General features: G+C 37.8%; 1 protein-coding gene across 7 annotated transcripts in view; it reads right to left on the bottom strand.

The window, feature by feature from the left end:
• The window catches only part of Pkhd1 (PKHD1 ciliary IPT domain containing fibrocystin/polyductin), a 440,341-nt gene that overhangs the window by 95,882 nt on the left and 318,991 nt on the right, over positions 1-25,468 (bottom strand). For 6 of the 7 annotated variants that reach the window (XR_013104680.1, XM_076915219.1, XM_076915222.1 and 3 more), the window contains 2 exons: positions 24,441-24,609; positions 23,139-23,296 (listed from right to left, as the gene is read on the bottom strand). Coding sequence is in view for 6 of the 7 variants with exons in the window: in XM_076915219.1 (XP_076771334.1) it covers positions 23,139-23,296; positions 24,441-24,609 (327 nt within the window). In the remaining variant the exon portion in view is untranslated. The other variant, XM_076915223.1, reaches the window with a different exon arrangement.

Raw genomic sequence — 25,468 nt, 5'->3', positions numbered from 1 at the left:
TGGTCTCCCCCTTTCCCCCTAACAACAGGGTTCTAATAGAAAGAGAATATGGATTGATGTGTGCATATGCTAGCTTCTAAACCATCAGGATTCCAAAGCTGTGTCCTTAAAATTACACCAAATGAAAATATTACTATCCATAGCAACATAAAAATTAGTTTCTGCTCCCTTTGTCCATTGGAATTACTCTCAGAAACTTCGATTCCATTTTTTATCAATATGTCTCCCATGAGGGAGGTAAAACAAACTTTACTCCTTAATTCTAGAGCACAGAGATTGGCTGACAGACCAAGAGATTTTTTTTTTCTTCATTGTTTCATTCTTTCACAGTGCTTTTTACAAAAGCCAGTTCATTTATGAGGGTTCTTAGTGGTCATATAAGTGTGCTTTACTGACATTATCTTTATTAAAATATTAAGTAGCATAAACACATGGTTTTTAATATGGCAACTTCTCCATCTTCCTCAAGCCAGGGGTAGAGTGGATGGAGTGATTTCTATCTCTTTGTAAATGTTTTATTGCTCATTTTTCATTCAATAAAATCATTAGGATAATTTCTTAAAAGCAGGGTTTCTGGGAGAGAAAGGTAGGTCTTTAGATAGTTATAAGATGTCAAATTGTCACACAAAGCATCAAGAACAAGATTTAAGAATTGTTTGCTCAGCTGGAGGGGTCAAGGATACCTACAAGCAGACAAGAAGACCTACAGAGTCAAGTAACCTGGGCCCATGGGGGCTCACAGAGAATAACCACCAACCAAAGAGCATACATGGGCTGGACTCAGGCCCCCTACACATATGGAGCAGATGTGCAGCTTGGTCTTCATGTGCGTCTCCTAACAATTGGAGCAGAGCTATCTCTGACTCTGTTGCTTGCTATTATATTCCCTTCCCTTAACTGTCCTGCTGGAACTAGATGTCCCAGGGCACCGTGGTACCCAATGGGACATCCCCTTCTCTGAGAAGTGAAGAGGATAATGAAGGGAGGGATTTCTAAGGGCAAGACTGAGAGGAGAGGAGGGAGTGGGCACAGCGATCAGGATGTAAAGTGAATAAATATGTTAATGAAAAAAAATGTTTGCTCACATTCCCCACTCCCACTGAGAACCACACATCTGTATAACTGTCACCAACCTATAATATCAGTAACTGAAGATACAGAGGTCATGTTATGACTTGACACCTTATTAAGTTCTCACACTTAAACCTTAACAAGAAATATATGTATATACAGCATTAACATCTCTATTTCGTAAGTGTCGAAACAGAGTCTACCAGAAGGTAAGCCACTTGCTTGAGAGGCCCACATCTATTGAAAGCACGGCTTGGGTTCTGTGTAGCAGAAAAAGTTGCCATATTAAAAATCATGTTATTTCATATAATGACAATAAAACAGATTTATATGACCACTGAGAATCTTCAGAAATTAATAGGTACCTGGGCTCTGTGTTGCAGCTTTTAGCCCTGGCTCTGATTATAAAGAAAAAAAAAACCTTGTTTTATATTTTATTAGCATTTATATTTACCTCTTTCTCTGTCTCTCTCTTTTACATCTCTCTCGAGACAGAGCCTCTCTGTGTAGCCCTGGCTGTCCTGGAACTCTCTCTGTAGGCCAAACTCTGGTCTCAAACTCTGCCCCAAGCTCAATCCACCTGCCTCTGACTCCTGAGTGTTGGGATTAAAGGCCTCCACCACCCTGTGCAGCTGTTCACTTCTCTAGAGCTGCTTTTTAGAATCATTTCCATCTTAATTTTGTATTGTTTCTTTTACTTTTGACATTATAATTGCATCATTTCTCCCTTCCCCTATCCCCCTCTTACCCCTACTATAACCCCTCCTTGTTCACTTTCAAACTCACTGGGTCTTCTTTCATTATTTTTACATGCACATATGTACATGTGTATACTAGCTATTCCTAAATATAGCCTTCTTTGCATATATGGTACTTAGATGTATATTTTCAGGACTGCTCTTTTGGTATTGGATAGCTGAATGCTATGCTCTCTACTGTGCTCTCTACTGCATAAGAATATTAATTTGCTTATTATATTTGCTCTTGATGTTGCAAGAAAGCATATATGAATATATGTTCAATGAATTACTCCTTTGTCATTGTTTTCTTATTCTAGTTACATCTAAAAAAATTACAGAAATTTTTACTTCTTGTATCATCAAAAAATTTCCTATTTCCTAAATTTCGTTCATGAAAAGAGTTGTCATGACTTAATGGTTATATTAACTTAATTTATTTATTTTTTATATGTTTTGTCTTTAATCATCATAGAAATATTTTTCACAGAGAAAGGTCTGAATAACTAAGGTTTTTCTTTCCCTTTATATGTCTGGTAAAATGCCATTACAACATTTTTTGCATAATTTCTACTTTTTCATGATTTAAAATGCCATCTTTGGTACAGAATAGATTTTCAAATTCACTTACATATATTTCTGATTTTAAAAAATTTTATTGGGCTAAAGAGATGGCTCAGTGATTAAGAGTATAGCTGCTCATCCAGAGGTCCAGAGTTCAATTCCCAGCAACCATGGTGGCTCAAAACCATGTGTAATGGGATCTGATGAGCTCTTCTGATGTGTCTGAAAACAGATACAGTGTGCTCACAAACATAAAATAAAATAATTTTTATCAATATATGTTTCCACAGATTAAATATATATATTTGTATGTTCAAGTGGGCTCAGGTGCCTTCAGAGGCCAGGAGAGAACTGGATCCCCTACAGCTGCAATTGCAAGTGCTTGTGAACCTTGAGATTTGGGTGCTGAGAAATGAAGTTTAGTCTTCTGGAAGAGAAGTAAGTGGTCTTCACTGCTGAACCATCTCCCCTGCCCCCAATCTGTGGGATGTTGTTACTGATTGCATTCAATTTGTCACAGACTATTGCCACATACATCTGCTGGAAAGGTAAAAACAAAAGTAGACAACACTGGGAACCAGATCAAAGCTTCTTTCAGGGTCATAATATTGCCACATATCATTATGACATTCATTAACTTGTTTCTTGTTATTATATTAGTAAGAAACAAGTGTTTTATTTACGATATGACTGTCCAAGTGTTCCCTTCCATTAAAATGTGTATAAGCATGCCTATAGGATATATATCTGCATCTATACCTACATCTATATTTATATCTATATGTATTATCATCTAGTTCTATATATGTGTATACATACATATATGTATGTATGTATAGTATATGCCTACACATATGTGCACACATGCCACTTCTATGAAATATTAATAGCATGGTTTCAGAAAATGAGTAGATTTTTCTCATAAATGATTGTGAACTTATTTGGCCAGGGAAATTTCCAAGTTCAGAAAACCTCAATGTTTCATTAGAGGTCTCTGTGTTTCCATGGTAGTTCACAAGAATGGCAAACAACCCAAGGCTTGTAGGTTAGCAGCTCCCTTTCATTAACTAATTTGGATGCCTACATCAATCAGTTGCTGTCTTGAGCCATCTAATTCAAGTCATTTCTAATGATAGCAATACAAACTGTATCTAATGATAATTTATTTATAAAAACATAGCTTAACAGAGATGAGTAGAGATTTAAAAAACTAGCTCACAGTTTGGAAAAGAAATAAACTGTCTAACATATCTCTCCATACAAGTAAGAAGACTATATATATATATCATAGCAACAGTTATGTGGCATCCTATGACTGACGGAACATGACAACTAAATTTTAATTGCACATAAATTTAACTATTTAAAATATAAAACACAATTTAGCTATTATAAAATATTTAAGTACATTTGAAACAACCCATTTATAATTGTATATACTATACCAGAGAATTTTATGATAAAGTTTATAAACTCTAAATGTAGGTCAAGTATTTCTTATGAAAATGAACTTCAACCCTGGACATAAACTCAAGAAACTCCATACCCTACTATAGGGATACATGCATGTCCATGTTTATTGTTGACATATTCAGTATAGCAAAGAACTGAAACCAAGCCAGTTTTCCATCGAGAGGAATAATGAAAATTATATGTACATATATTATAGAATACTGTTTAGATTTCATAAAATTTATATAAAATGGACAAACTTGGAACATATAATTTTAGGCGAGGTCCCCTAATCTCAGAAAGAAAAAAAAATCACATATTTTCCTTCATATGTGGAATTTAGCTAATATTCTATGTATACAAATAAAATGTATAGTATGGATATAGTTTAATATATGAAAAAAGAGAACAAGAAAGGTTAAATATAAGGGATAAGAGCAGACTAATGTCGGAAATGGACATGAGGTATGAAAGAAGACTAAAGCTAATTGTTTTTTTGAGCTTTAACTCTGACACATATTTTTCATTTTGCTACTAAGTTCATAAAATTACATTTAATAGTGAAAGTACAAAAGTCAATGTGACTCTCCACAGCTTCCAAAGGTATTGAGTTAATTGTACAAAAATTCAGTAAGACATAATGCTTTGGTTCTTGTTAATTTGGGTGTGTGACTTTTTTTTTTACTTATAAGTCATAATAAAATTTTTAAAAGAAATTATATTTTGTGAGTTGAGATCACCCACAATTACAAAGAGATAAACGGTTTGCATGCTATAAAAAGCAGAAATCAATCTGTCCTAGATTTATATTGATTTTACAATTATTTTGGTCATGTTGAACTAAGAGATGTTAAATTTAGTTGCACATTTTTTTCACGTTTTAAATAGTTTAAAACTTACATGTGAGAAATTTTAAACATAGTGCTGCATGGGTCATTTTCAGCATTAATTGCTACATGTTATCAGAAACCCTGATGAACTGATCCCAACATTAGAAATGGGCTTATATATTAATGTATTACAAGACTGTTTTCAAGGATTCTCAAGAATCACAAACTGACGTGAATTAATGGATCAAAATAAACCAACTCTGTATGAAAAATTAAATGTTCATCAAAAGACCTTATCAACAGCTTATAAGCCACCCCCATATTGGAAGTCATCCAGGATGTGTAGAGAACACCCAGGACGTACAGATTGCAAAATCTAAAACAAAAACACTGTAAGCGAATAACTAATTATATCTTACAATAACCAAGAACATCCCAAAGAAGAGATATAAATGACTGATAATTATATAAAAATATGCTGACCATTATCAGTCAATAAGGACACACAAATCCACACCACAATGTAGTAGTACCTTATTCCCCTAATACAGGAGAGAAATAGTGTGAAAATGTAGACAAAAAGAAATTCATGTGCATTGGAAATGGGAACATAAAATAGTACAGCCACTATGGGAAAGACTGTATACACCATTTCCACAAAAATCCCTAAAAATAGAGTTATCGTGTGACCCTTTACATAGATGTCCAAATAAACTCACTACAAAGTTTGTAAGAGGCATTTGTAGGCCACATGCTTAACAGCATAATTCACAGAAGCTGCAATATAAGAAGAATCCTATGTCCATTGGCAGATGAATGGAATGTTTGGCTTTCAGGGAGAATGAAATTTTACAATTTTCAACAATTTTTATGAGCCTTGTGTATGTTATTCTAAGTGAATGCATCAGTCATAAGGAGTCATGTGTAGTTCTATTTATCTAAGTCACTTAGAGTAGACAAAATCATAACAAACATTAAATAAAACAATGTCTGCTGGGGATGAAGGGGGAAGTGGGATACAGGGTTACTGTTTAATGGATATAGAATTTGTATTTTATGAGATGAAAAGACTTATAAATATGGATTGTAGTGATGCTTGCATGACATGAGGAATGCATTTAATACCACTGAACTGAATGCTTAACGTGGTTAACTTGTAAATTTTGTGCAATGTATATTTTATCAAAATAAGAATATAATAGTCTAAAAAGAGAAGCACTAAGCCTAACCCACTGTTTGTCCCAATATAAAGGATTTGGATTTTGTACTTTTCAATATTTATATATAATTTGTATTTACATGTGTGTGTGTGATGTGTGTGTGCCTGCATGACTTTATATGCAGCTGCCTGTGAATTCCCTTGGAACTGGAGTTACAGATATCTCTTATGTGGGTTCTGGGAGCCAAACTCAAGTCCTCTGCTAGGGACACAAGCTCTCTTAACTGTAGTGTTATTTCTCCAGTTCCTAACTGACTATTCTTAAAAGATTATTAGTTAACCTGTAAGTTCCATGTCACTCTATTTTGAATATCTAAAGGGTTATTATATGGAAAAGAATTCAACATGTATTCTAATATGCTAGGAAAAAAAATTAGATCGTTAGGTTGAAATTACAGAAGGAAGATCCTAGCCATTAAGATTGAAATAGTAGAAAACAAAAGGAAAAAGCCTCTGTGTAGTGAAGAAAGAATGAAAAAGATTAAACTCCAAGGAACCATTAGATACAAATGCAAGACAATCTAATCATTTCTTCCCAACCAAATTTGTGAAGATGTACAGCTTGCTATGAGATAATGTTTTTGATTTTGTTTTTATTTTTTATTTTTTATTTTGGTTTTTCGAGACAGGGTTCCTCTGTGTAACCCTGGCTGTCCTGGAACTCACTCTGTAGAGTAGTTCTACTGTAGGCTGGCCTTGAACTCAGAAATCTGTCTGCCTCTGCCTCCCAAGTGCTGGGATTAAAGGCGTGAACCACCACTGCCCGGCAAGATAATGTTTTTCTATTTACTAATCAAAATACAAAATTAAACAGTAGTTTTTAATTTAATTACATAACTTATAATCTTTAATGTTTGTATATATATTAAATCTCTACAGTGTGAATAGAGTTTTCAGAATTGTTTTGATGATGAAATATCATTTTCAGTCTCTTAGGTCAGCAACTGTGGGAACAGCTCAAAAAAATACAAGATATTATACATCAATCATACCAATGCAACAAACTTTGTAAAATAGTTGTCTTAAATTTTTCACTAACCTTTCATTCACTTACTTATTAGTCACTTGTTGGTGTGTACTGGATATATATTCTATAATGTGATAGTGTTAACTGTCAACTTGACAATGCTAGAATGACTTAGGAAAAGAGCCATGCAGGTCTGTGAGGGAATTACGTTGATTGTATTAAGGTGGGAAGAGTCACCCACTGTGGGTAGTACCATTCCCTATGTAGAGAATCCTGGTCTGTACAAAAGGAGTGGAACAGAGCTGGGATAATTCACTGCTCTCTGCTTTTGACTTTGGAAATTACTTGACTAGCTATTTTGGGTTCTGGGTACCCTGATTTCCCTTCAGTGATGAAATCATATAGACTCAAACAAACTTTTTCTTCTTAAGTTGCTTTTGTCAGGGTATTTGATCATAGAAACAGAAAAAGGAACTAAGGCATAGGAAATACACTACAAAAAAAATCATAACTTTTTCACAGCTTTATAGCCTGATGAGATAGCACAAGACTTGCACAAGAATGGGAGACAAGCATGACAGGAGGAGCCAAGGGAGTGAGTGACAAAGGAAGATCAGATAGCTACAATGACTCACCCTGCATGGGAAAGCCAGCAACTGATCCATAGGGAAGACACAAATCTCCATCACAGAAGACAGGACCACAGTTGCAGTTTAAGTACAATGCATATGTCTACCTCCTTCTGCACAGCACTTATTCATTTATTCACTTTTATCTGTTATTTGTATTGGTATATATTAATTATACATAATACGCTCCATTGTGGCATTTCATGCACTTACATGAAGTATTTCAATGATACCCACTGTTCTCTATTGTCTCTCTCCTGCTGCCTCTCTTCCTCTTCTCAACCCCCACTTCTACTTCCATATCTGTTTTTCCATGGTGACCCAGTGATCTCTTTAGGGAAGTTTCAGGTTCACTGGTGAGTGCCTCTTTAGAAAAGCATGAAAGTCTTACTGGTAGCTACAACAACGGAATAAAAGAAAAGCCCTCTCCTTTTCCCTCAGAAATGCTCAGAGAAAGAAAGACCAGCCCCATGAAACCTCTGGATCCTGATTTTATCTATGTCCATTCCTGATAGTCATGTCAGCATCTGGCCCATTGATTCTACTGTGTGAGGGCAGGAACTATCACATTCTACCTTAACACCTCTCCTTGCACATTCTATCAGTACACACACCTCCATGTCACTGGAAACTCAATAAAATAAACATGAAACTGAGAATTATACCTACATCAACCCACTAAAAGAAAGGGGAAAGCTACTGAAAGTTTCCAAGATGAAATTCTAATCCAGGCCAAAGCCACAATTTAGTAACTACTCCACTGTTGGCATCTAGCTTCCCTGGTTAGCAATGCAAATATTTGGTTTCTTGGCTTTGATATGAGCCATTTTGTACATGAGTTAAAAGCCATATGTAAATATATTTATATTATATAAAGACTAAGAAGAGAAACGAAATGAGACTTGCATGGTTGTTATTATATTGCAGCTATAACTGATGGTTACATTTTAAAAATCTAAAACTTCATTTACTCCTACATAAGGTTCACTTAAATATAGCTCTGTGCAGAGCTTCACCAAATGATAAAGACCACATCCTAATTACCTAGAAGTAGCTGTGAGCCTAAGCTTTTGAGTCTGACAAGTATTGGGTTAAACTTGGGATCTGAACATTCTAAGTGTGAAATCATGAAAAAAGTAGTTAATGTCTCTAAAACCCTATATTTGCAAATGCTTACAGTTAATAACAAGTTAAGTGTATTGTAAGGGTAAATGGGTAATGTTTATAACTTGTTACAAATACAGAGTACTACAAAGAAATACACTGAACAAATAGTACCTGTGATTCTTATTGGTCTGAGTAAATAGTTGCTAGAATAATCATATTATATGTTTGCCTTATCTTAAGCTATGTCTATGGGAAAGACTTGTATATCTAAAATAGACTGCACAGAAGAACAAGGTAGCATGTGGGAAACCCTCACAGAACTACTAGAGATTACATAGCTTTGACTTAAGAATGGTTTAGTCCTGAATCTTTTGTTAATTAGCTACATGACTTGGACAATTGTTGGGAGCCGACTTTTAGCAGAAAGCGGCTAGATTATCTTTGTAGCCATCTGGAACCATATACCCTGATAAGAGATTTGGTTTTCAACAGCCTACAACAGCTGAAGCACACTCTGATACCCCACATATTTTGTGTTGCTGTTTACTGCCCCCAGCTGCAAGGCGCACGTGGTAGCCACGCCTGCAAGGCATGCAGTTCATGTGCTGTCCACGTGCTATCTAGGCCATATATGCCTGTAAGGCGCACGTGGTATCTAAGCCTGCAAGACACACAGTACACGTGCTATCCACGCTATAGACGCCTGTAAGGCTTATGTCATATCAATACCTGCAAGGCACGTGGTATCCACGCGCCTACAAGGCACATGGCAAAAGCGTATAAATACCTCAGAATTCCCTTCAATAAAAGAGACTTGGTATGAGACTTGAGACTTGATCAGAACCTCTGTCTTGTCTCCATTCTTTGCGTCTCCTGCCCCAAGAGCCCCACTCTCTGTCTCTTGACCAGAACACTTAGCCCCAAAGCGTTGAGGCAGAGTAAGGTTCTCAACATTTTGGCCCCCAAGAGAATACCGGTCCCGTACAGAAAATGAGCCAGTATCTCCATATCAGCTGATGCTTCCATAAAATGGAGTCAGTAAGAATATATCTCTCGTAGGGCACATCACGTTCATGCCAGTAAATGAGATAATTAATCTAATGGTCTCAGTAAGGAGCCAGAGACAGTGGTCGGTGTAGTTATGAATGGAAGATTTAAAGAAAGAGGAAACAATCAATGTCTGGAAGGTTGAAAGGTAACAAAATAATCCCCCAGGGTATTCCTTCCTTTTCATATCATCCTGTAGAAATCACACATGAAAATCGCTGCAATTGACAGCATGGACTACTCCAGAAAGCAATCAAATGGTGTTACGCTGTACAGCCTGGAGACCAGGGAGAGCGAGAAAATGAGGTGGATCAAAGTTGCTCTTTGGGTGTCACAAAGTGCCACTGGAAGCCTATCTTCCTCTGCTTGGGATAAAAGTCCCTTGCAGCCACATATCCCACAGCCTAATATTTTCTGAGACTCCACTGTGCCTTTATATTTTAATACCCTGACATCTGGAATCCTAAAAGTCTAATGTTTAACCATAAATATCTGCTGAGATTAAAGAGCTATATACCAAGTTTCAATCTTTGGGGCCTATAATTGCTTGGGAAAAGAGAATGGCATTTCCCCTCTAGCTAGAAGAAAAAGACCTCGGCAAGCACGGATATTGGCAGACAAATCTTCTAACAACCGTTTTCCCTCTCCATTCTCTCCTCTCATCCCCTCCCGCCCTCTCCACGCTCTCATTTTATAATACCGTCTTGCTGTCACTCTCGGGACAAATGGGAAGAACAAGGAGCCTAGAAAGCTTAAAGAAAGACACATTTCAAGATCCAGCAACAAAGGACGGGGAACGGCTAGCCACCCTCTGCCTTTAAAGCAGGGAACACATGCGGCTTCAGTACTTTTCCCATCATTCACTGCAAAAACACTCCATCATTCTGTGAACTGACAGTCAACTGCCAACTTTATTTTCTTTCTTTATCAACCTCGTATTTTATTTTTGATTCGAGGCAAGTCACTTTTAAGGTCTCCAGAATGGTTTATAACTTTCATTCTTGGGAAGTGTCCCAGAAGCAACAAATTTGAAAAATGTTTCTTAGCTACTCACAGTAAAGAATAGGGATCCAACCTTTTTCCCCTGAAGGTAGATTTGATCAGAAGTCCTGCTCAGACCACAGTTACTTGCTGGGAGTAATGTCAAATTAAGTGTGGGAAAAGTTTATCATGAAATGAGCTTTGAATATAATGATTCAATGTAGAATGTACAAAATAATAACAAACCCATATTCACTCAATAATGAATTATGAAAATGGCATTTATGAGATTATTCAATTCATTTTAATACAAGATGATGCAGAATCAAGTACAGGCCTAACAGCTTATTTCACTCAAAGACTTTAGTTATAAACATGTCTATGTCTTTTTAATGTTCTTTTCTCCTTTGGTATGTGTCCAGGCAAATATGCTTATGTCTTTCGTATTTGGCATATACTTAGTTTTTCCCCTTTGAGACAAGGTCTTACTCCATAACCTAGCTAGCCTTGAGTTTAGGATAATTCTAATACAGAAACCTCTCAGGTGCTGAGATTTCAGGCTTAGGCTACCATACCTAGACTCAAAGACTGTTCTTGATTATTAATAAAAATTGTCTTCCTAACAGATTGTTAACTCAAAAAAGTATATATATATATATATATATATATATATATATATATATATATAATCAGTAACATTTAAATATCACCCCTTCTGTCTATGTTTCTCTGTCACTGTCTGACTCTCCTTCTTTTTCTGCCTCTACATTTTTCTGTCTCTATGTTTCTCTATCTCTCTGTCTCTCTCTGTGTCTCTGTGTCTCTGTCTCTCCCTCTCTCTAAATGTGTTTGTGTATGTGACTATGTCTCTGTGTGTTTGTGTGTGCATGTGCATATGTATGTGTGCTTATGTGTATGTGTATTTGTGTCTCTGTATGTCTTTGTGTGTCTGTGTTAATCCCAAAGGCTCAGTTCACACATACATATCTAGTTAAACTCTTCGTACATGCAAAAAAAAAAAAAGAAATTAAGAAAAGGAGTTGGGGATATATTCAGTGAATGAGTGCTTATCTACCACGTGAAAAGCCTCAAGTTCAATTCTAGCAAAATACACATACACACACACACACACACACACACACACACACACACACACACACACCACATCAAAATCTTCCTACTTGTCTATGAATGCTGAATGCCTTGGCTGATTCTTCCACTAAGCAACTTGGGGACTAGTGTCTGATTTGATCATCAAGAATTTTTGGAGCTTTTCATCTGGGAACGACTCCGAACTGGTCTGATCCCGGGGAAGACATCATATTCTGACCCACCCCAGAGGATCAGCTGCACTCAGAGTAGTTGAAAATCAACTCCACCCAAAGCAGTTGACTCCTAGCTGGTCTGCTCACAAGAAGACTCCATATCCTGACCCATTAGCACAGGTTCATTCTGGTCTAAGCAGGTGACCTGAGCAGACCTTGGGTACTAGCTCTGCAACCAATCCCAAAACACCCAGAGGAAGCTGGATTCCCAGGAGCTCTAACATGCCCAGAATGATAGGATTTCTGGATCCCAGAGATCCAGGATCTAAGGATCACAGAGACAGATGAACAATTCTGACACAATCAAGATAACTGGAGAGACAGGCCCCATTCAGAGACAGGGAAGTCGGGTAGCGCTAGAGACAACAGATGGCAAAAGGCAAGTGCAAGAACATAAGCAACAGAAACGAAGGTTACTTGACATCATCAGAACCCAGTTCTCCCACCATAGCAAGTCCTGGATACCCCATCACACCAGAAAAGAAAGATTCAGATTTAAAATCACTTCTCATGATGATGATAGAAGACTTTAAAAAGGACATAAATAACTCCCTTAAAGAAATACAGGAAAACACAGGCAAAAAGGTTGAAGACCTCAAAGAGGAAACACAAATATCCCTTAAAGAATTACAAGAAAATACAACCAAACAGGTGAAGGAATGAACAAAACAATTCAGGACATAAAAATGGAAGTAAAGAAATCTCAAAGGGAGACTATCCTGGAGATAGAAAACCTAGGGAAGAGATCAGGGGTAATGAATGCAAGCATCACCAACAGAATACAAGAGATAGAAGAGAGAATCTCAGGTGCAGAAGATACCATAGAAAACATTGACACAACTGTCAAAGGAAATACAAAATGCAAAAAAAACTCCTAACCCAAAACATTCAGGAAATCCAGGACACAATGAGAAGACCAAACCTAAGGATAATAGATATAGAAGAAAGCAAAGATTCCCAAATTAAAGGGCCAGTAAATATCGTCAACAAAATTATAGAAGAAAACTTTCCTAACCTAAAGAAACTCCTGCATACAAAGAACATACAAGAAGCTTACATAACTTCAAGTAGAGTAGATCAGAAAAGAAATTTCCCCTGCCACATAGTAATCAAAACACCAAGTGCACAAAACAAAGAAAGAATATTAAAAGCAGTAAGGGAGAAAGGCCAAGTAACATATAAAGGCAGACCTATCAGAATTACAGCAGACTTCTCACCAGATACTATAAAAGCTAGAAGATCTTGGACAGATGTCATACAGACCCTAAGAGAACACAAATGCCAGCCCAGGCTACTATACCCAGCAAAACTCTCAATTACCATAGTTGGAGAAACAAAGACATTCCATGACAAAACCAAATTCACACACTATCTTTACACAAATTCAGGCCTGCAAAAAATAATAGATGGAAAACTCCAACACAAGAAGGGAAAATATATACTAGAAAAGACAAGAAAGTAATCTTTAAACAAACCCAAAGGAAGTTAGCCACATAAACATGATTCCAAATCTAATAACAAAAATAACAGGAAGCAGCAATCACTTTTCCTTAATATCTCTTAACGTCAGTGGACTCAATTCCCCAATTAAAAAAAAAAAGTAGACTAACAGACTGGATATATAAACAGGACCCAGCATTTTGAAACATATAGGAAATGCACCTCAGTGACAAAGAAAGACACTACCTCAGAGTAAAGGGCTGGAAAACAATTTTTCAAGCAAATGGTCCCAAGAAACAAGTTGGATAAGCCATTCTAATATCAAATAAAAATCAACTTTCAACAAAAAAGTTATCAAAACAGTGAACCGGCGGTAGCACAGCCCATAAGGCGTCCGCCTGCAGAGGGCGTGGGTCCCTCTGTGTTCTCTCTCTACCCCGTGTGTTCGAATCCCGCTCACTCCCAAGCGTCTCCTCCTGAGTGTCGTGGGGAAAAAAAAAGTTATCAAAAAAGATAAGGAAAGACACTTCATACTCATCAAAGGAAAAATCTATCAAGATGAACTCTCAATTCTGAACATCTATGTTCCAAATGCAAGGGTGCCCACATAAAAGAAACTTTACTATAGCTCAAGGCACACATTGCACCTCACACAATAATAGTGGAAGACTTCAACACCCCAGTCTCGGCAATGGACAGATCATGGAAACAGAAACTAAACAGAGACACAGTGAAACTAACAGAAGTTATGAGCTGAATGGATTTAACAGATATCTATAGAACATCCTAAAACAAGAGAATATACCTTCTTCTCAGCACCTCATGGTACCTTCTCCAAAATTAACCATATATTTGCTCACAAAACAGGCCTCAACAGATACAAGAAAACTGAAATAATCCCATGCATCCTATCAGATCACCACAGACTAAGGCTGGTCTTCAATAACAATAAAAACAATGGAAAGCCCACATACACATGGAAACTGAAAGATGCTCTAGTCAATGATAACTTGGTCAAGAAAGAAATAAAAGATTTTTAGAATTTAATTAAAATGAAGGCACATGATACCAAAACATGTAGAACACAGTGAAAGCAGTGCTAAGAGGAAAACTCATAGTTCTAAGTGCCTACAAAAAGAAACCGGAGAAAGCATACACTAGCAATCTGGTAGGACACCCTAGAGCTCTAGAACAAAAAGAAGAAAATACACCCAAGAAGGGTAGACTGCAGAAAATAATCATTGAACTGATGATGGGGTTCCCAATGGAGGAGTTAAAGAGAAGACTGAAGGAGCTGACAGTGTTTGCTGCCCCATGGGGAGAGCAACAATACCCACCAACCAGAGCTTCCAGGTTCTAAACCACCAGCCTGGGAGCACATAGTGAGGGATCCATGGCTCCAGCTGTATATGTAGGGGAGGATGGCCCTGTCAGGCATAGATGGAAGAGGAGGTCCTTGGTCCCATAAAGGCTGGATGCCAGTGTGGGGGAACCTGGGGGGGGGGCGGTAGGAGTGAGTGGGTGTGTGGGGGCACATCCTCATAGAAGCAGGAGGAGGAGGGATGGGATAGGGAGTTTCAGTGTGGGGAGGAATAGGGAAAGGGGATAACATCTGAAATGTAAATAAATAAAATATCCAATTTAAAAAAAAAATTACAATCCAGGGAAAAAGGTTTTGCCTGAGATGGATGATTTGTTTTAAATGTTCTGTCTACTGAAAGCTCCCACTTTTAGAAAATAGTGTGTAAATTATCATGTAATGAGACACAAAATAAGAACCCACAAAGCATTATTAGACACCACAGATACAAATAATTTGGTCAAATTGATACGTTCACCAATTTGAAAATTCTGTGACTATGCATTTACATCGTGGACAGGAAGAGTTTGTGTCCACTGAATATCAGTCCTTTTGGAAGGCCCTGTTTCCTCATCATGAGCAGCTTCTAGGCTACACTACCTGTTCCCACTCCTGTGCAATGAATCATCATAGCTTGCAGCTTTCTCAAAGAACTGATATAAAGTCCCTTCACTGACCTTCTTAGATCCTGCAACTCAATCAGACAATAGAATGGTAGGTACCAGAAGCAGGAAGCAGAGTGGAAATGGGATGTAGTTTGAAAGACCCAAATTTTCACTCATCCAGACTAAATAACCCTGAAGACTCAATGAATGAATGGTCCCAAGTTACCAAGTATAGTCATGCTCTTTGGTAAGATTGTAGGTGCTATTACCACAACAGAAGAGAAGCTACTGTTTGAGGCAATGGGTGTGTTGATCTGTTCGACTAAAGCAGTCCTTTAACCATGTACTTCAGAACATCATGCTGTATACCTTAAATGCACCTAACACAAACAAATAAAACTCAAGTAAATCTTAACCTCTTACCTTGGCCTTTATTTTTTTTTCTTTTTTCTTTTTTCTCTTTTTTTTTCTTATTTTTATTGGATATTATATTTACATTTCAGATTTTACTCCCTTACCCCATTTCTCCCCCCCACCCAGGAACCTCCTGTCCCCCCTTATCCTGCTTCTATAAGAATGTGCCCCTACCTACCCCCCCACTCCCACCTCTCCACCCTCGAATCCCCTCCCCCACTCAGTGTCCAGCCTTCATGGGACCCAGGATCTCCTCTCCCACCTATGGCCGACAAGGCCATCTTTCCCTACATATACAGCTGTAGTCATGGGTCCCTCACTATGTGCTCCCAGGCTGGTGGTTTAGAGCCTGGGGAGCTCTGGTTGGTTGGTATTGTTGCTCTCCTCATGGGGCTGCAAACCCTTTCAGATCCTTCAGTCTTTTCTCTAACTGCTCCATTGGGAACCCCTTGATCAGATCAGTGGTTAGCTGTGAGCATCTGCCTCTGAATATGTCAGACTCTGACAGACCTCTAAGGAGACAGCTATATCAGGCTCTTGTCAGCATGCACTTCCTGACATCCACATTAGTCTACCTTTGGTGACTGCACATGGGACGGATAGCCAGGTGGAATGGTCTCCAGACGGCCCTTCCTTCAGTTTCTGTCCTACACTTTGTCTCCATATTTGCTCCCTTGAGTATTTTGTTACTCCTTCTAAGTAGGACCAAGGCATCCACACTTGGTCTTCCTTTTTCATGAGCTTCATGTGGTCTGTGAGTTGAATCTTGGCTATTTCAAGCTTTTGGACTAATATCCACTTATCAGTGAGTAAATACCATGTGTGTTCTTTTGTGATTGGGTTACCTCACTCAGGATGATATTTTCTAGTTCCATCCAGTTACCTAAGAATGTCTCAAATTCATTGTTTTTAATAGCTGAGTAATACTCCATTGTGTAAATGTACCACATTTTTTGTATTCACTCCTCTGTTGAAGGACATCTGGGTTCTTTCCAGCTTCTGGCTATTATAAATAAAGCTACTATGAACGTAGTGGAGCATATTTCCTTGTTGTATGTTGGAACATCTTCTGGGTTCATACCCAGGAGTGGTATAGCTGGGTCCTCAGATAATGCTATGTCCAATTTCCTGAGGAACCACCAGACTGATTCCCAGAGTGGTTGTACCAGCTTGCAGTCCCACTAACAATGGAGGAGTGTTCCTCTTTCTCCACATCCTCACCAGCATCAACTATCACCTGAGTTTTTGATCTTAGCCATTCTGAGTGGCGTGAATCTCAGGGCTGTTTTGATTTGCATTTCCCTGATGGCTAAGGATGTTGAGCATTTCTTAAGGAGCTTCTCGGCCATTCAAGTTTCCTCAGTTGAGAATTCCTCGTTTAGCTCTGTACCCCATTTTTAATAGGGTTATTTGGTTTTACCTTGGCCTTTAAAGGGTGGGCTATTGAGTCTCTGCACAGTCCTCTAGTGGACTGCATGTCATTCAAAGTCTCTGTTCCACCCACTCTTTCCATGTATTAAGGAAACTTTTTCGCATCTCTTTTCCTTATTAGTTGAGCATTATGTTTCAGTTGCAATATAACTTCATTGCAATCATGGTTATTATCTTCTCCACTATACACTATAATATCCATTATAATAAGATTCTAGTAGACAGTGTGTTGTAAAAGCATATTTACTGATTAAAGAAAAATGTCAGATACTGTATCTCCCATGCCAAGGGTAGTCACATAATGCTAATTTCTCCTTTACTTCTTTCCTAGTTTATTTAGCTAGTTTATTTAGCCTAGTTTATTTAGCTAAACTGCCACCAACATAAGGCTCTGAGTTCTTCAGTCCTCTTATAGCAACACCAGACCTGCATATATATGAACTAGTCTGTAAGATGTTCATTGTTAGCTAGAGATAGCCAAAATTAAATAATGGCCCAAAATGGAAATGCCTTGTGTTGCTCTCCTACCTAAGTGGGATATTAAATTCAAGATTTTGTTTTATTGAATGATTTTGGGTTTTTGGATCATTAGATGGCTCCATAGCCCCTGAAATCCTTCCTAAAATAAAGTGACTTGGGATTAGCTGCCTTCTCATATTGCCATGTAGTTTTCAAAGTTGGCAGCATATGAAAAGTTATAGATATGTATAAAACAAAATTATCAGCTCACTTTTTCCCTGGGTGCACACTCTGCACTGCACAGATAGCAAAGCCTACTGGCACCATGGTCTCCCCCAATGATCCACATGGATGGATTTTGCACCCAATGCCAAAGTGCTTGAAGATAAGCAGGGAACTAAGTGAGGATATACGATTGAGTGTGTGTGTGTGTGTGTTGGGGGTGGTTTCTGTGTGTGAACTAATAGGTGCAAACGAGATGGGTTATTTTGCAAATTAAAAATAAACCTCAGAGGCAATGGATTCGAAGTGGTTTGGAGAGATTGGCTAATAAAAATGAGAAAAGATGTGAGCGTGTTTTAAACACAGTGACATTAGCAATAAATGAGACTTGGTTCTAGTGTTCTCTATTTTCAGCTTATGTGTGTCATCTTTATGGGCTTCTATGGGCCCATATGGAAAAGAACTACCCTCTTAGGAATAAATCAGTATTTTTCTCGTCAACTGGCTTAGAGACAGGGATTAGAAAGTGGTTTAAAACAATGATTTTTAAAATACAAGTCTTCCATCATGGAAGAAGAAATCTGAATGTCAATCCTATTAGCACCCCCAAGATATCATTTACTATATGTTACCTTCTTTTCAACAGGACACAGAATGTATTTTTTTAGTGCAGTAAACAGCAGAGTTCACTGTGAGAATTTTCTCACCTATATCAACTTCACTGAACATTTTAGCCAGCTTTAGAACATGAGGATTCAGTCAGACCTCTGTGGATATACTCAGTCATTGAGAAAGACTTGCTTTCAGGCACGGAAAGCAAATGGTGCACATTGTTTGTTATATGCCGTTGAATCGCATTTCACACAGGGCAATGAGCTGAGCAAAAGCAAACAGAACAGAAGAGCAACCAGTAGCAAGAACATATTTACACCTGAATAATGTATTACACCACATGGTAAGCAACCTCGTAAAAGCTCATCAAAAGGATGTTCTTATCATTTAAACATGAAGCATTTGATTGACATTGGAGTGACTACTGGTAAGAGTGCTCATAATGATGTTTGATGCTGGCAATCATCTTCTCCAACAGCAGCGAACTATTAACAAGACCTATGACGTCCATCTGAGAAATACTTCCTGACCATATGCAAGAGCCCATACAACCTGTGTTCAGGGAAAACCAACAGGCTGGAGAGATAATCCTGCCCTGAATCATCTCAGTCCAAGGGTAGGCAGGAATATAACATTTACATTAGCTCCTCGGGCATGGTTGCAGTCGTTTGGGTTTATAGTCTCCAAGAGTCCCATTAGAGTTGGGCTCCAAATTCCACAGTGGTGACAGTTTGACAGCCCATCTTTACTGTCATTATTTCTTTCTAATCTACTTCCCTACTGGTGGTTTTTGGCAGTCTGCTGCTGTATAAACTACTTGAGGGTAAGCTTCGTATCAGGTATATTTCTAAGTCAACCCAAACAAAGACATCATGTTCAAGCTTTTCCCTTTTCTGTTAGAATACATTTTAATTTGTATCAAGCACTGTGGACCACCACCCATCTTATTAATTAAAAAGAAATATAAGCATGGCCAAGGTACCCATCCATAAGAGCTCCACAACTACTCATAGGTTAGTTTTAAAGTATGAGGATGTCACTATAATATAAATGTCTGTGGTAATGGTATATGCTATTTTTTAACCAATAGAAAAATCTTACGGCAGGAAACTTTGAGTAAATCTAGAGATAGATGGAAATAGATCTGCATATCTGCTTTAGTTGTTTTTCCAGTTGCTGTGTTACCACATCCCGACAGAAGCAAACTGAGGGACAGATGTTGACTTCAGAGAACAGTTTGAGGTACAGTCCTTCTTGGCATGGAAATCAAGAAAGGAGGAACTTGAAGCAGCTGGTTACTAAAATCATCAGTCAAGAAGCAGAGCGAGATGAATGCACTCCTATTCAGCTGATCAGTGTGGTTTTTCCATTCTGTCACGTCAAGGGAAGGGTCCCACCCCCAGGTAAGAAGTATCTCTCGAATCAATTCATGTAATCAAGAAAATCCTTCAAAGGCATTCCTAAAGGACTGTCTTCAGATGATTGTAGATGTTATCAAGGTGGAAAATGACACTAAGGATAAAACTATCCTTTTTATTTTTTTTATCTTTACTAATCATATATCAATATTCATCTTTCCGTTCCAAACACCCACACATATACACATTATAGATTTCATTCCACTGTGGAAAAATATGTATTCACTGGTTATACTCAACAAATGTAAATGATATAACAAAGTGAGTATTGCCTATGTAATTTTATGTACTCAGCATATATACGACTTTAAAACCTATCCTGTAGACACAGTATCTTGTCGTTCAATTACAACACTAAGACTTCAACATATGGAAAAGTATAAGATGAGCATAAAATATATTTTCAAATATGAAATATTATGATAATTTAAAGAATTGTCTGGAGTAATAACTCCAAATGTCAAATGTTATACTTCAGCAATAGCTCCAATGGGAAAAATTATGAACAAATAAAAATATACTTAGGTTTTCATGATGATGTTTGCCTATACCAGGACAGAGGAGACTGAGTCAGGGGGACTGGAAACTTAAGGCAAGTATGAACAACACATGAGAATAAGCCCATCTTGGACTACCAGCAAGTTCCAGTCTAGCTGCCAAGGTACTAAACAAAATCCCATCTCTACAAAAAGTACAAACAAGAACAAATAAGCAAAAGCTATGAACTGTATAGAAGGTTTCCACATGGCATACATACTATTAAATCAATAGCAGGATGTTCTTGAATAGTTTGGGACAAACTCATTAGTATTCTTTGTAGGTATCCACAATGCACCCACAAGCCCTCACTGAGTTTGTGCTCTAAAGAGTTAAATGGTAAATGAACAACTAAGTAATTACACTCATAACATAATATCCTGTGGTGAACCTCTAAAAATAATAAAGCAGCTGAGTTGCAGGATATTTGAGCCCCAAGATTGTGTTGTTGACTGAAGGTTGTGATGTGGCTCAGCCTTAGCACAAACCTTTAATCCCTCTAGCTGGAATACAGACATACCCTTAGAACACACCTTTAATCTAAAACAATGAAGGTAAAGGTAGTTTGTAGAGGGAGGCACCCACATTTTAAAGTGATGTCTAATTGAGAAGAAAGAGGAAACAGAACCTACCAGAGGGAGTGGTTCATAGAAAGGGGGACAGTTTTACTAAAACAGTTGACGCTAGTTGCTGAGAGAGAACAAGCTAGAGACAAATGAAGACAGACAGAACCAGAGCATCAGAAGGAACCAGAAAATTAGAGCAAATTGCCAAAGTTATTTGAGCCCAAGCAGAGCAATGCAAGAAAAGCTGAGAAAAGCTGAGAGAAGCCAGATTGAATCCGTCTTTTGGAAAGGAGTTTGAGCTGGAATGGCTGAGGTGAATCAGCTAGCCAGAGATGAGAAAGAACTAGGAAGGGGTTTCGATTATTCAGTAGTAAGTCTCTGAGACTGAAAACATTCTAGGCCTAGATTAGATTGTAGGGACTAGACCTAGGTTAGCAAACAGGCAGTTAGCCTCGAGATGACAATTACAACAGAAGAATAAAAGAAACATTTATACAGGTGCAATGACTTTATAAAATATATTGAATTTATAAAATATACTGTTCTGTTTTGTTTGTTCATTTGTTTTTTAGACAGGGTCCTATTTATCTCAAGCTTGCCTTGAGCACATTGTGAGGATAACATTGAAGATTTGGATTTCTGATATGCGACATCACATACAGTTTATGTGGTCCACACAGCCTTAGGGATTGAACTCAGGGATTCTTACATGGGAAGCAAGTACCCTACCAATGCCAGCATTAGCTCATATGTTTGTTAGATGAGGGACCAGAGATGGCTTCTCCAAGGACACTTGGGGATAATAACTTTATCCCTAACAGAGATACTAATAAAATATCCAGGCAGAGGAAATACTCTGTGCAAGAGCTCTGTGTTACAGGAAAAAATAAGGCTATGATATTTAAGGTGAGTGGGGGGGGGGTCACAGGAGGTAAAAGAAAGCAACCATGACAAAAGAATACAAGTATGATAAGCTTATGATTCAGAAGGATGTCCTTCTGAATTGGGGGAAAAAGCCATTGGAAAGCTTAAATGATTGTCCTGACTACTGGGTAGAGTGGAGAATGCAAGGATGGGAGAAAACATCAACAAGGAGGTTATTTGGACATGGAGATGCCTACATTACAAAGGCTGCAGACAGGGAAGATAAGAAGCATGGGAGTTAGGAAAAGAACAAGGAGTATGTTCTATGTTCTTACTGATGGAGGCAAAAGGCAAGTAAGAGGCCACGTACTGAGGCAGGGATTGGAGTCCAATAGTAGACAGATGCTTGTACTACTTAACAGAATCAGTTGGTATTTTTGACCAAATTCCAAGGTCACGTATGAGTTAGAGATAGAAATCATAACTCATAGGTAGCATTATGTGGTAATTTGAGTTGGCACTCCTGGAAATCGGAAAATGGTCTGAGTTCATAGCCCTTGGAAAGTCATACCTTCAGACCTTAAAATGGCAAGGAAGAAGGGGCTTACTAAGTATAGGAAGAAAATAAAAGAGTGTGGGGGGTGAGAGTAATAGGATTGCATCATATAAATGTAAGAAATTATAAAAGAACAAATTTAATTGGCAAAAAAGGCACAGGAGACAGAGAGAGTCTACAAAGAATTAAGCAAAGCAAAAAGATGCTATGGTTTTATGAGCAACACCAACAAAACAAAGCAAAAACAACAATAGTCACAAAAAAAAAGAGGCAGAAGTTCTGAGCACAGCACAGTTTTAGAGACATTTGGAGACCAGGAAATGAATCTCACAGTACCTCCTACACTACCCTCTCCATAGTGAGCTTTCAAATCCTAACCAAAAAAGAAAGATGGATTCATAGTTCTATGGGTTATTGCAAGATGACATGAATGTTGCACAAGGCTAAGGAGTATATGAGGGATAATTCTCAGCACTCAGTGATAATGTGTCTATTTGATATAGACACAGGTATCCACAGAGGTCACAGTAGTGATGTCATAGAATCTCAGTGATCAGTATCCCTACTATATACATGATGTTGTAGCATATCAGCACAGGCTACCAGCACAGGACCTAGATGTTGGTTCCTGCCGAATATATTTTGTTCTCATGGAACAACAGGCCACCAGCTCTTTCATGTGCCCACTGCCTTTCACACACACATCTTAGTCAGACATAACCAACCTGTGTTGAAGAAGGATCCAGTCCATTCTGCCTCTGTCCATGGAAACACAGAAACTGGTGGGGGCAGACCCAAGGTTCTCCCATCCAGATCTGTGAAGAGGTATTTTCTTGGATATTCACAGTCCCATGTGGGGCAGATGGTCCCCACCAAGTCTTTCCTGTGGAGAAAGGGAAAAGGCAACAACATCTTCTCATGACGAGCAGCAAAAAGAAAGTACATTGGCGGTGCTGATCTTGTCAGGGGTTCCTCTTTTCTTCCTGAGTCTTCTGCCACGTGAGGGTAATGCACTTCACCTCATAGGAAAGAACTGTATAGTACCCCTCAGAAGACACCAGGCATGACCTGCTTTGATTTTTTTTTACTCCCCAGACTCCAAAACTATAAGAAATAAATCTTCAGTCATTGTAAATCATCTGGTTTATGAAGTTTTGCTACTGGCACAAATGGATCAAGAGGTGCATCTTCTAGCATACCGGTAAGACACAAAGAAAAGGAAGTTTGGACAGGAAACAGATTAATAATAATACAGCACAAAGTGTATATCTAAGTATATTGAAGTACCTACAGAGGCTCAGGGATGGGTGTTATAGAAAAAAACATTGTTAGGTCAAACACATAGATTTTTCCATATAGGATGGTTTATTTAGATTATTCCTTACCCCTCTAAAGCAATTTGTGTAGTATGAGAAAACAATGACACATTTTTTTTTTCATTTTGCCACGTCTTTTTAAGATGAAGAAATTCTATACTTATTTTTCAGATACTTGACTAATATTTTCAGATCATGTATCCAAAAGCAGTATTTGCACCTGGCCTATGCATCATTGTTTAGCTTAGGAATTCCTAGCAATAGGTATAATCTCCTATCTCCTCATCCTGCTCAAAGTTTCTCTGAACTCCTATCTCAAACTCTGTATGTTATGCTCCATGATAGGAGAAAGAATGCAAGTCAAATGTTGATTTGATTCCATCTATTTTGAAACTATTCCTAAGGAGAAGAAATAATAGAAAATAACAATAAAACTGTCTTCAAATCACGTCAGACCCTTCTTTTAAAAATGACTCAAAAGGGGAGAAACCAGTAAATAGAACCTGTTTGCAAATTCTTAAAGTCATATATAAAAAGGCAAGAATATGGGATTGTTAAAATTTTGGGACCACTAAATCAAAGCACCAGCCTTTTCTACAGGGATTTATTTCAATTTGTGTAATGGTGTTATATTTTTTCATGTGTTTGGGAATTTAAACAGTTGAAAATTGCTTCATAAATATATTGTATCAGCAATACTGAAAATGGTACCTGGACTGTAATGGAGGAAAGTAGAACTTGTTTTTATCCTTTATCTTCAGCATCCTGGTCCTCTCTGCTGTTATTGGGTACGTGATTCCAGTGCTATGCTCATTAGGCAGAATGCAGACATCCAGGTCGTCACTATAGCAACTCTTCACGAAACTAGAGAAGGTGACATCTGAAATTTTAAGCAACGTATCACAAGATTATATCATGTGAACCACCTACCACAGAGATTATAGAACTAAATATTATTTTCATAATATATATTCTAGGAGCTAATTTGGACTATGCAGGATAACCCTGGTGAGTTTACATGACTCTTAGTTATAAAATGTCTCTACCAAATATGGACATTTTATAGGATTAAAAAAAAAACAGCAATTCCAAGCTGGAAAGCTGGCTTAGTTGTTAGAACACTGACTGTTATTCTGGGGAACTCAAACTCAATTCCTAGAAGCTACATGGAAGCTTATAACACTCTACAACACCAGTTCTGAGGATCTAATTCCCTCGTCTAGCCTTGGTGGGTACTTTGTGTATATGGTTCACAGACATATATACAGGCAAACACCCACACATGTACAATAATTAAAAAAAAAACCTTAAAGATACACTACAAATACACTACAGTCTTTAGAAAAAAAATAATTAAAATGTTGATGAAAATTTATCCATTTTATATAACTCTCAAATCAACTGTGAGACAGACTAAATAGAGAGGGAATAAAGTACAAAATTGCCAAACTATCTGGTAGAAGATAAACTTCCCCTTATGGTCAAATGCTGACTTTAAACCTATCTATCTTTATACCACTGGACTACAAAGCAGCTTGTAGCTGTGATACAATTTCTCCGTCTCAGTTGCTGTAGTGGATAGCAGGAAAAGCAATTGTTATCCACAAGTAATTATTGAGTTAAATAGTTACAATGAAGACAGTCCAACAAGCAGAAAACAGTAATAGCTGTTTTTAATAGACAGTTGTGATTCATCAATAGTAGAATGCCAGCTAGACAAGCAAGCACTTGAGGAGGCT

Source organism: Arvicanthis niloticus, chromosome 17, assembly GCF_011762505.2.
Source record: "Arvicanthis niloticus isolate mArvNil1 chromosome 17, mArvNil1.pat.X, whole genome shotgun sequence".
NCBI lineage: Eukaryota > Metazoa > Chordata > Mammalia > Rodentia > Muridae > Arvicanthis > Arvicanthis niloticus.
Note: the sequence above shows the minus strand (reverse complement) of the source record. Positions and strands in the feature narration are given on the sequence as shown.